The 12,127-nt window shown below is 42.6% G+C and overlaps 1 protein-coding gene across 1 annotated transcript; it reads left to right on the top strand.

Moving 5' to 3' along the window:
• Positions 1-9,101: 9,101 nt before the first annotated feature.
• LOC125083549 (olfactory receptor 2S2-like) lies at positions 9,102-10,061 on the top strand. The gene has a single exon (XM_047700276.1). The coding sequence runs from the start codon at positions 9,102-9,104 to the stop codon at positions 10,059-10,061; it is 960 nt and encodes a 319-aa protein (XP_047556232.1).
• Positions 10,062-12,127: the final 2,066 nt, after the last annotated feature.

Genomic DNA, 12,127 nt, shown 5'->3' with positions numbered 1-12,127 from the left:
GGAAAGAGAAATCAAAGAATCAATCCCATTTACAATTGCCCCCCAAAACCTTAAGAAGCCTAGGAATAAACCTAACCAAAGAGGGAAAGGATCTGTACTCTGAAAACTATAGAACACTTGTGAAAGAAATTGAGGAAGACACAAAGAAATGGAAAAATATTCCAAGCTCTTGAATGTGAAGAACAAATATTGTTAAAATGTCCATGCTACCCAGGCCAATTTACACATACAGTGCAATCCCCATCAAATACCATCACCATTTTCCACAGAGTTGGAACAAATAATCCTACAATTTGTATGGAAAGACCCCAAATAGCCAGAGGGATTTTTTGAAAAAGAAAACCAAAGCTGGTAGCCTCACAATTCTGGACTTCAAGCTCTATTACAAAGCTGTAATCCTCAAGACAGTATGCTACTGGCACAAAAACAGACACATAGATCAGTGGAACAGAATAGAGAACCCAGAAATGGACCCTCAATTCTACTATCAACTGATCTTCGACAAAGCAGGAAGGAACGTCCAGTGGAAATAAAGACAGTCTGTTCAACAAATGGTGTTCGGGAAATTGGACAGCCACACGGAGAAGAATGAAACTGGACCATTTTCTTACACCATACACAAAATAAACTCAAAATGAGTGAAAGACCCGAATGTAAGACAAGAATGCATCAAAATCCTAAAAGAGAACACATAGGCAGCAACCTCTTCAATCTCAGACGCAGCAACTTCTTGCTAGACATGTCTCCTAAGGCAAGGGAAACTAAAGCAAAAGTGACGTACTGAGACTTCATCAAGATTAAAAGCTTTTACACAGCAAAGGAAACAGTCGACAAACCAACAGACAACCTACAGAATGGGAGAAGGTATTTGCAAATGTCTTTTCAGATAAAGGGCTAGTATCCAAGATCTATAAAGAACTTATCAAACTCAACACCCAAAGAACAAATAATCCAGTCAAGAAATGGGCAGAAGACATGAACAGACATTTCTGCTAAGAAGACAACCAGATGGCCAACAGACACCGGAAAAAACTGCTCAACATCACTCAGCATCAGGGAAATATAGATCAAAAGCACAGTGATATGCTACCTCACACCAGTCAGAATGGCTAAAATTAACAAGTCAGGAAACGACAGATATTCGTGAGGATGTGGAGAAAGGGGAACCCCCCTACACTATTGGTGGGAATGCAAGCTGGTGCAGCCACTCTGGAAAACAGAATGGAGCTTCCTCAAAAAGATAAAAATAGAGCTACCCTATGACCCAGCAAATCACACCACTGGCTGTTTACCCTAAAGATACAAATGTAGTGACCCAAAGGGGTACCTGCACCCCAATTTATAGCAGCAATGTCCATGATAGCCCAACTATGGAAAGTACCCAGACATCCATCAATAGATGGATGGAAAAGAAGATACATACATACACGCACACACACACACACACACACACACACATACATACATATACACAACACATACACACATGTATGTATGTGTTGTGTATATGTATACACCACGTACAATGGAATATTTCTCAGCTATCAAAAAAGGAAATCTTACCATTTGCAATAATGTGGATGGAACTAGATGTATTATCATAAGCAAAATAAGTCAATCAGAGAACGACAACTATCCTATGACTTCACATGTGGATTTTAAGAAACAACACAAGCTCACAGAAGAAAGGAGGGGAAAATAAATAAGACAAAAGCAGAGAGGGAGACAAACTATAAGAGACTCTTACCTACAGGAAACAAACTGAGGGTTATAAAAGGGGAGATGGGTCGAGGGATGGGGTAACTGGGTGATGGGCATTAAGGAGGGCACCTGGTGTAATGAGAGCTGGGTATTATATGCAACTGATGAATCCCTGAACTTTACATCTGAAACTAATAATACACTACCTGTTATTAATTGAATTAAATAAAATATAATTTTAAAAAAGAGAAATCCCAGAAATGGACACATGCATGTTTGGAGATTTGATATATAACACACTTGATGTATTACACATCACTGGAGAAGGGGTGGGTCACAAACACAAATAGGACAGTTGGAAATACATGTACCAAGGAGAAATGTATAAAATATTTATAGCAGCATTCAACTAGGAGGCAATCCAATGATCCATCAACGTAGAATGTATAAATAAACTGTGCTATATTCATATAATGGAATTTAGCAATACAAATTAATGAATTTAGCCATACTCGTAAATATTAATGAGTCTAGCAAACATAATATTGACTAAGGAAGACAAAAAGAAAACCTATAAGGGTTCAACTGACACTGATGTTTTTTTTTTCTTTTAAGATTTTGTTTATTTATTTGTTAGAGAGAACGGGAACACAAGCAGGGGGAGCTGCAGGCACAGGGAGAAGCAGGCTCCCTGCTGAGCCAGGAGACCCATGTGGGACTCCATCCCAGGACCCTGGGTTCATGACCTGAGCCAAAAGCAGATGCTTAACCAACTGAGCCACCCAGGCATCCCTATATTGAGTTTAGAGAGAGGAAAGCCTAGGCTATACTGTTTAAGGATGTATACATTGGTCATAAAACTCAAGAAAAGCAAGGAAATGATTAAACTCATCAGCAATGTGGTTCTCTCTGGCAGGAGAGGATAGATTGGGCAGGAATATCCAGGGAGCTTCCAAGGTACTGGCAATGTTCTACTCCTTAAATTAGGAGATTGTTACTTTATTAGTCTTTAAATTAAATCTATGAGTTTGATGTACTTTCATATGCATTTACATATCTGTGCTACTTTTCACATGTTAAATTCCTAAAGTATTAAATATGTGATACCACTTCTCATCTTTCAGATTGGCAAAGACCAAAAAGAGTTCTTGAGACTAAACTACTATGTTAGCAGAGTGTGGAAAACAAACATGTTCAGACATGCTAATGACAGGAATGTGTAAATTTGTCAATACCTAACAAAATTACAAATGTACAGAAACAGGTGTATTTTTACGATGTGCTAAATTATGAGTTCATAAGGAATTTTGTTGTAGCATTAATTATAACAGCATAAGATTGCAGAAGTTTGGAAGATCTAAATGTCCATCACTATTAGACTGATTAATTAAATGATGGCACAAACGTAAACAGATTATTCTGCCATTTAAAAGAACAAGACAGTATATTGTCTGGCTCAGTTGGTTGAGCATATGCCTTGGGCTCAATTCATGAGCTCAGGGTCCTGGGAAGAAGCCCTGAATGGGGCTCCCTGTTCAGGGCGGGAGTCCTGCTTTCTCCCTCTTCCTCTGCCCATCCCCTACACAAGGTCTCTCTCTCTCTCTCAAATAAATAATAAATAAATACTTTTAAAATAGGCAGTATTACACATCTTTTTCCCAGATACATATACCCAAGATATATTGTTCAGTGAGAAAATCAAGATATTAAGAAAGAGCACTGTTGTGCAAAATTGTCACTGTCTTAATATCTTGCTTTTCTCACTCAACAATATCCATAGACTATCTCTAGGGGAAAAAAAAAACATAAGGACATTGCTAACATTGGTTGCCTTGAAGGAACATAATTATGTGACAAGAAAGGAAAGTGAATTTTTATTCTATATTGTTTACCACCTTTAAATTTTGAATTGTGTACAAGGAACACCCCCTAATGGAATGATAATCACAAAGATGAATCAAGGAGGAGGAGGAATCAATGGTGATAAACAGAATCAGATGTATTGAGACTGAAATCCAGCTCTGCCATTCACAAAAGATGTGGCCTTTGGTAAATTGTTTAACCTTTTAAATTCTGTTGCCTGGAATAAGAAGCTAGGGACATAATGGCACTTTTCAAGCTATACTACAAAGCTATAGTAATCAAAACACTAGGATGCTGATACAAAAATAGACACATTGATCAGAGGAACAGGATAACCACCAGAAATAAATCCATGCTTATCTCATCAATTAGTCTATAACAAAGGAGACAAGAATGTACAACAGTCTCTTCAGTAAATCGTGTTGAAAAACCTGGAGAACTACATGCAAAAGAAGAAAAACTGGACTACTTTCTTTTGTTTTACACAGATGTGAAATAAAAGTGGAGTAGAGACCAAAAGGTAAGACCTGACCATGAAACTCCTAAAAGAAAACACAGGCAACAATCTCATGCACATCAGCCTCAACAACATTATTCAGGATATGTCTCCTCAGACAAGAAAAACAAAGGCAAAAATAACTCTTGGACTTCATCAACTAAAAAGCTTTTGCACGGTGAAAGAAACCATCAGCTAAACGAAAAGGCAACCTACTGAATGAGAGAAGGTAATGGTGAACAATATATTGGATGGTATCCAAATATATAAATAAAACATACAACTCAACACCAAGAAAAAAAATAATCTGATAAAAAATGTGCAGAGGATCTGAATAGACATTTCCCTAAAGATGACCTGCGGAGGGCTAAAAGAAACATCACTATCATCAGGGAAATGCAAATTAAACCCAAAATGAGATACCATCTCACACAAGTCAGAATGCCGAAAATCAATATGGCAAGAAATAACATGTGCTGGTGAGGAAGTGGAGGAAATGTTAAAATGAAGGTTTGTGAAGTGTCTGTCACAGTGCCTGGCACATGGGAGCACCTCACTCAGTGTAGCCAGTTCTGCTACTGCTGTTGTGAGACACATGTCCTGCCTCTCCATTCTGGATGTCTAGGATTCAGCAGGGGGACAACATACTCTGACTCTGAATGGAGCACCGGCTTCTCTGGGAGCCCAGGAAAGCTCAGGAGGAAACCAGCATCTGCTATACACTCTTCTTCATCTTCAGGTGACCGTGTCCCAGTCGTTATCTCTAATTGGGACAGGGAGATGATCCCTGGAGGCCCCAGGTATGTATAGGGCCTGTACCCTGTGCACATTTGACATTCCAAACTTTAAATTGCTTCTGGGACTAACAGGGTCCCTGTAGGAGTTCACAGCTGCTTCTTGAGGACTCCTTTCACTGCTGGGGAAGATGTACCTGTGGGATTTCTGGGCTTCAGACCAGGATGACAAGTCCTCTCCATGAAGAGTCTGTAGCTGAGACACCCAGTCAGCCTGCACATCTAGGAGGAAGGATGTGAGAGAAACCCCACCAGAGGCTAAAGTTTCCACAGGGCTGTATGGGGAAAAAAGAAGACACAGGGTCTCAGAGGCGAAAGAACTCCAGCAGGGGAGTGTCTGGGGTCCTTCTCTGGGATCCAGGGTCTGGCCCAGGACACAACGAGAAACTGAGAATTGGCTCCAGGATCAGGAGATTCAAGAGAAATGGCTGCAAGCAGGATGCAGGTGGGTAGCGCTGGGCTGTGATAGGGACAAGCTTGGTGGCCATGAGTTTGCAGAGCATTTTCCAAAGATGGACTTTCCTCCTCCCCCTGCCTCTGCTCCAAGCACCTTCCAGCTGCAACCAGCTGTGAGCAGCTGATGCTGGAGCAGGGAGGAGCTGATGAGGCTAAGCCCAGGCAGTCCCTCCTGCTCTACAGTGCTCACCACTGACCAAGCCCTGTCCTGACACTGCTGTTCCATCCTCCCTGGGAGGAGCCCAGAGTCCTGGGAAAAAGGCAGCCTGATTTCCATCCCATCCTGCTGAGATTTCCGAAAAGACTGAGCCTTTCACAGGGTCACAGGGTGAGCAGACAGGCAAGTTGGAACCAATCCTGTCCGTGATGCCCAGTCTGTGGCTAGTTCTGTCCTCCTCACTTTCTTTCTACCCCTTATTCATGGGGATGCCTCCCAAGACCCCCAGTGGATGCCTGAAACCACAGACAGTACTGAACTCTATGTATCCCTTCTCTTCCTACATACATGTACCTATGATACAGTTTAATTTACAAATTAAATGACACAGTGAGAGGTTAACAATAACCAATAATAACATATAACAATTATAACATCGCATAATAAAGTTATATGAATGTGGTCTCTCTCTCACAGTATCTATTATACTGGACTCCCTTTCTTCCTGTGACAGTGCAAGATGATAAAATGGCCACATGATGAGTCACAGTGAGGTAAGTGACCTAGAAATTGAGATGCAACATAAGGCTACCCTTGACCTCGTGACCACAGGTCAGAAATGCTATCTTCTGCTCCAAACCACAGCTGGGGTGCTGGGGGGGCCAGAGTTGAAATTTTGGAACAATATTGGTAAAGGGGATTACCGTACTGAGAATTTTTTTGCCTGAACACAAAGTAATTTCTGCCTGTAATTTATTACATAATCTGATAGTATTGAAGAGTTACAAAGCAGAATCCCTTTCCCAATTGATTTTGTTATAACTTCTTTTCAATCACTTTTATCCACATATACTGTTTACCTAACTGAGATCAAAACGGTATGTACGATTTTGCATTCTCACTTTCATCTTTAAAGTGTAATGATGTGCTAGTGTAAAAATTATAAATGTAACTTAAATGTCTAATATTCCATTATATGAAATGGCACCATCAGGCATTTATTGGCAGACAGTTATGAAGGCTTCCATTGAGAGATACCGGTCTTCCACTTCATTGAGCATTCACAATTTTCTTCCAGAGGTTGAAATATTGAGTTTTGTGCATTTCCCAGCTTTTTTGTTTTTCTACAGAAGCTGCTCTCCACAGAGGCGGCATGATAATACATGGGGCTCGGGACTGCATTCCTTTTCTCAGCTGCCTGCTGCCTCCAGAGATAAGTAGGGATCAGGCCACAAGCAAGCCCTATCCCAGTGTCACACCTGTAGGATCCAGCCACACAGGTAAGAGCTTCCCTTCCTTTCCTGCTCTCACAGGCTGACTCATGTGCACCTGGGGCTGTAGGTGTCAGACCTCTCTGTTTTCTTCCATCCTGAGTCTCCTCCAAAGCCTGACACGGCACTATTTCCTGCTGGCCATATCTTGATGGGAAACCAAGCATTCAGATCACCTCTTCACACACACACACTCACCCAAAGGAAGGGTCTGTAATCTTCACCCAAGACTGCTCCCTGCCTGGTGAGGACAGTGCTGAGTACTCTATGACAGAGTTGGGATGCCCTGGGAGGAAAACTGTTCAGCCTTTTTGTGATGCACATGGGGAAACCGAGGCCTGGGGACTTGCTCAAACTACATAGAACATCCATATCCATGGATATGGACCCGCAGGGGCTGGTCCCACAGCTCCGGGCTCAGTGCAGGGCAGGAGTCACTCTGCCTGACAGAGTACCTCACATAAACTCCAACCATGACTGAAGCAAGAGCAGGCTGGGCTATGAGACAGAGCACCCAGAGGTACTGCAGAGACAGACTCTGTCCAACATCTGTGCAAGACAGTGCGGCAGCTATTTGGTGGGAAGAACCCAGCTTGGGGGCCTATGATCCAACCCTGGCAATGGTGTTCAATCTTAAGAACCAAATCTTTGGCTCCTCTGAGCTCTGCTTACTTTTACCTATGACACCTGAATGACAGTGTCTTCTCAGTCACTTGCTTCAAAGAATATGGCAGAAAATAGATGTTCATTAATATTAACCACTCGTTGTCTACCCTCTGCCCACGCCTACACACCCACACACATCCACACCCACACACACCCACACACACACACTCATCACACACACACATACACATGTGTACACACCACTGCAATTAAGAAAGAGCTAAAGAAATATTACAATTGAGAATTCTGAATACAGAGTCTGGCAACTGTTGCTGAGAGTCTGGAAATCCTCAACCCAAAGGCATGCAAGTCTTCCCATAAGCTAAGTGCTTGCAGGGAACCCAAGAATGGAGGCAGAGAGCCAGAATATTACACAAGAATACAGTATAAACATAAAAGGACAAAGAAAAACCATTCTTTAGACACCCTTGGCTAAGAGTTCACCAAACTCTAATGAGCTGGGATTAGATGTTAATGCCATACATCCTGCTGTCTGATAACTTAAAGTCTGCCCGGTTATTAAAAACGGACTTAACTGGTCAGTAAGCTGCATGGCTGTCATCCCATAGTGTGGGTTCACTCACTCCAATTACTCCTTCTGTGCCTTCATGAATTCTTCCCCGTGAGGGAACCTCCCCCACGTATTGCCTTTAATATGTATTAGAATAGGCAGATCCCAGGGCACCTGGGTGGCTCAGTGAGTTAAAACCTCTGCCTTTGGCTCAGGTCATGATCCCAGGGTCCTGGGATTGAGCCCCTCATCGGGCTCTGCTCAGCAGGGAGCCTGCTTCCTCATCTCTCTCTGCCTGCCTCTCTGCCTACTTGTGCTCTCTGTCTGTCAAGTAAATAAATAAAGTCTTTAAAAAAAAAAAAAGAATAGACAGATCCTAATTCTGACAATAGGCAAGTCTGTTGCTGAGGGTGGGCTGACTAAGGAAGGATCCATCTTATGGCTGAACATTGATCCTGGCTTTATTCTGTCTGCATAAGGGTTAACAATTTTTTTTTAAGATTTTATTTATTTATTTGACACAGATCACAAGTAGGCAGAGAGGCAGGCAGAGAAAGAGGGGGAAGCAGGCTCCCTGTCGAGCAGATATCCATCCAAGGACCCTGAATATGACCTGAGCTAAAGGCAGAGACTGTAACGCACTGAGCCACCAGGTGCCCCGGATTAACACTTTTTTAACAAGTTCCTTCCAAATGTAATCAACGTTTAACAAGGCTTGAAATTTTGGTAGTTGTAAGAATAGGATCAGCTTGGGGATTCCCCTCTCTAAGAATCTAGGAAAGCCCAGATTAAATGAAATTTCTATGCATTTACATCAAAAAGAAGTAACTAACAGCATTTTCCCATGCTCATCATAAAGCAGAGGAAAAGCCCTCCTTGACTGGGGATTAGCTCTGCTGGGCTCAGGTCCTGTTTCTCTATCACCACCTTGCTCAGAAGACTTGGACAGGTCACTTCCCCTCTCTGGGCCTCAGTGCAGTATTTGTAAGCCCTCTTCCAGCCCTGACCGTCCCCCATCTAAGATCTAAGCACACTCCTACCTACTGTCTCTTTCAGTCATTTATCTCTTATGCACATATGTTGTCCTGTTCTGTAGCACACAGTGATGGTGTTCCAGATGCCTGAGACTTTTCTCAAGAAAGCCTTTGCTGCATTTGTCCTTGGCTGATGACAGAAGGGATAGCACATGGAAAAAGGCAATTGGTCCTCCCCTGTGGCGGGGTTCATTCTCCTAGGCCTCTCAGACTACCCAAAGCTGGAGAAAATGTTCTTTGTGCTCATCCTCCTGATGTACCTGGTGATCTTACTTGGCAATGGGGTCCTCATCCTGGTGACCGTCCTTGACTCCCGCCTGCACACACCCATGTACTTCTTCCTGGGGAACCTCTCCTTCCTGGACATCTGCTACACAACCTCCTCAGTCCCTCTAATCCTGGATGGCTTCCTCAATCCTAGGAAAATCATCTCCTTCTTAGCCTGTGCTGTGCAGATGTTTCTCTCCTTTACCATGGCAGGGACAGAGTGTGTGCTTCTGAGCATGATGGCATTTGATCGCTATGTGGCCATCTGTAACCCCCTTAGGTACCCTGTGATCATGAGCAAGGCTACCTATGTGCCCATGGCAGCCAGCTCCTGGGTTATTGGTGGTACAGCTTCTGTGATACACACATCTTTGACAATTCAGCTGCCTTTCTGTGGGGACAATGTCATCAACCACTTCACCTGTGAAATCTTGGCTGTCCTGAAGTTGGCCTGTGCTGACATCTCCATCAATGTGATCAGCATAGGGGTGACCAACGTGATCTTCTTGGGGGCCCCAGTTCTCTTCATCTTCATCTCTTATGTGTTCATCATTGTTACCATCCTGAGGATCCCCTCAGCTGAGGGGAGGAGAAAGGCCTTCTCCACCTGCTCTGCCCACTTTACTGTGGTAGTCATCTTCTATGGGACCTTAGTTTTCATGTACGGGAAGCCCAAGTCTAAGGATCCCCTGGGGGCAGAGAGACAAGACCTTTCCGATAAGCTCATCCCCCTCTTTTATGGGTTGGCGGTCCCCATGCTCAACCCCATCATTTACAGCCTCAGGAACAAGGATGTGAAGGCTGCTGTGAGGAACCTGGTGGCTCAGAAATGTTTCACCCAGTGATGGAGGGCTCCTCTGTGTTCCCACCCTATGAGATAAAGGACTTCTGATCATTATAGTTGCCATCTGATAGACAAGTCACGTGATCCAGAATCCTCTCTTGCCCTTCTGTCCATTTTCAGAGAATGATTAACTTTTCAGAGTATATCTTCTGAGTTCTAGCCATACAGCTGAGAGTTTTGACAGTTGGCACACAACAGACCTCTAATTGAATACACAAAGACATTCTGAACACATGATAAAACTAAGGAGAGAGGAATCATCAAAGTGAGTTTGGTGAATGACCTGCACTGTGTCTAGCTACACACCCAGTGCACGGAGGAGAGAGGAAGCTCCCAGCAGTGTTGCCATCCCTCTTGGATTACCCAGGAGCAAGGAACAAGGAACAAGTCACAGGAACAAGGAGGAAGTGGGAATTTTCATTTTGGACTGTTTTTGGAAGACAGTTTGGCTGAAGTATAAGAAGAGACAAAGGCAAGTTCTCCACATAGAGAGCTTTTGGGTGGGAACAAGCTATTCTGAACGCCCCATTTCTTTTTAGCTATGAGAAAATTGAGGCTATTTTTTCTCAATGCACTTCACATTATGAAATACTGCTCCTAAGTTAACGGCAAGAAGGAGTATAGAGTTGAATTCGATGCTCATCACTTACAGCAATTCCCACTAAAAAAAGCTAATATTTGTTTGGATAATAACTCACATTCTAGAAAAAAGAAAGATGACAGAGATAGAGATAGACAGACAGATAGACAGAGGCTAAGTATATTTGAAGTCTTTTGGGGCATAACATTTAACACCTTTCTTTGGTCCAGGACTTCTCAAAGCTTTGATATGCCACAGTACACTGTGAATGTTCAAGAGATGTAAACTTGGTAGCATTTCCTGAGCCTCCATAGCTCAGCAGGATAAAAATGGGGAAGCTTTTTCTTACCTATGACCTTCGGTTGGTTGCCTAAACTTTTCAGTCTATTTCTTCATATTTTAACATCTAACCTCTTGGTTTCACATGAATTACTTACTATAAACAAGTGCTTTGTAAATGGTAAACACAATAGAACTATTAGATACCAGTTTTGGTCGTATCATGAATGTTGCCCAGTGCTGTGCCATGTGGAACAGAGTAAGACACCATATATAGAGCAATAGACACACAAGGTAAATGAGAGATTCAGCAGGGGAATAGAAGCATTTTTATGGCAAGTTCTATGAAATTCTTTGAACATGGCACACATATTTAAAAAGAAAATTTAGAAAGTGAGTCCAATTTTGAGACTAGATCTTGGTAGTGGAAGGTTTTGCTTCAATGATAGTTATGTTTTCTTATATTTATTAAAAAATGAGTTGTGGGCCATCTGGATGGCTCAGTCAGTTAAGCGTCTGCCTTCTGCTCAGGTCATGATCTCAGAGTCCTGGAACTGAGCCTGTGCCGGGCTCCCTGCTCAGTGGAAAGCCTGCTTCTCCCTTTCCCTCTGCCCACCACCACTCATGTGCTCTCAATCTCTCTATCTCAAATAAATAATAAAATCTTTAAATAAAATGAGTTGCATAAGGATACATATTTTGTTAATAAAATTTCACATCCTTATGTGAGTCCTGTTCTTGATTTCTTTTTTGCACCAGTAGGGAACAATCTTGCTCTTGCAAATACACAAATGCCATCTAGTGGCCATTTAAGCAAACTTCAACCACTTAGTGGAGCCATGCAATTATCATTGTTAGAAGAGGCTTGGGGGGTTTTCTTGTTCAACCCTATGCACAGGATGCATGCTGTTCCTCTTCAATGTCCCTCACCCCAGTCAACTGGCATTTGCTTGGACATTTCCAGTGACAAAGAATTCAATACATCCGGAGTCTGGCTTTTTCGTACAGCCTTTGCAAATTCTTCTTTGAATTATGCTTAACTATACCCTCCAGTTGCTTCTACCTTCACTCTTAATTAGGTTTAGTGCCTCTATATGAAATGCACCAAATCTCTTCCCTTCTGGTATATGCAGATAGTTCTTCTAGATAGTTCCCCTCCAGCTCCAACAGTCCCAGTCCTTCCTCTGATGCCAAAATCACCCACCTTT

Source organism: Lutra lutra, chromosome 13 (assembly GCF_902655055.1).
Source record: "Lutra lutra chromosome 13, mLutLut1.2, whole genome shotgun sequence".
In the NCBI taxonomy this organism is placed as follows: Eukaryota; Metazoa; Chordata; class Mammalia; order Carnivora; family Mustelidae; genus Lutra; species Lutra lutra.
The sequence above is the reverse complement of the archived record's forward strand: the minus strand, read 5'-3'. Positions and strand labels throughout refer to the sequence as shown.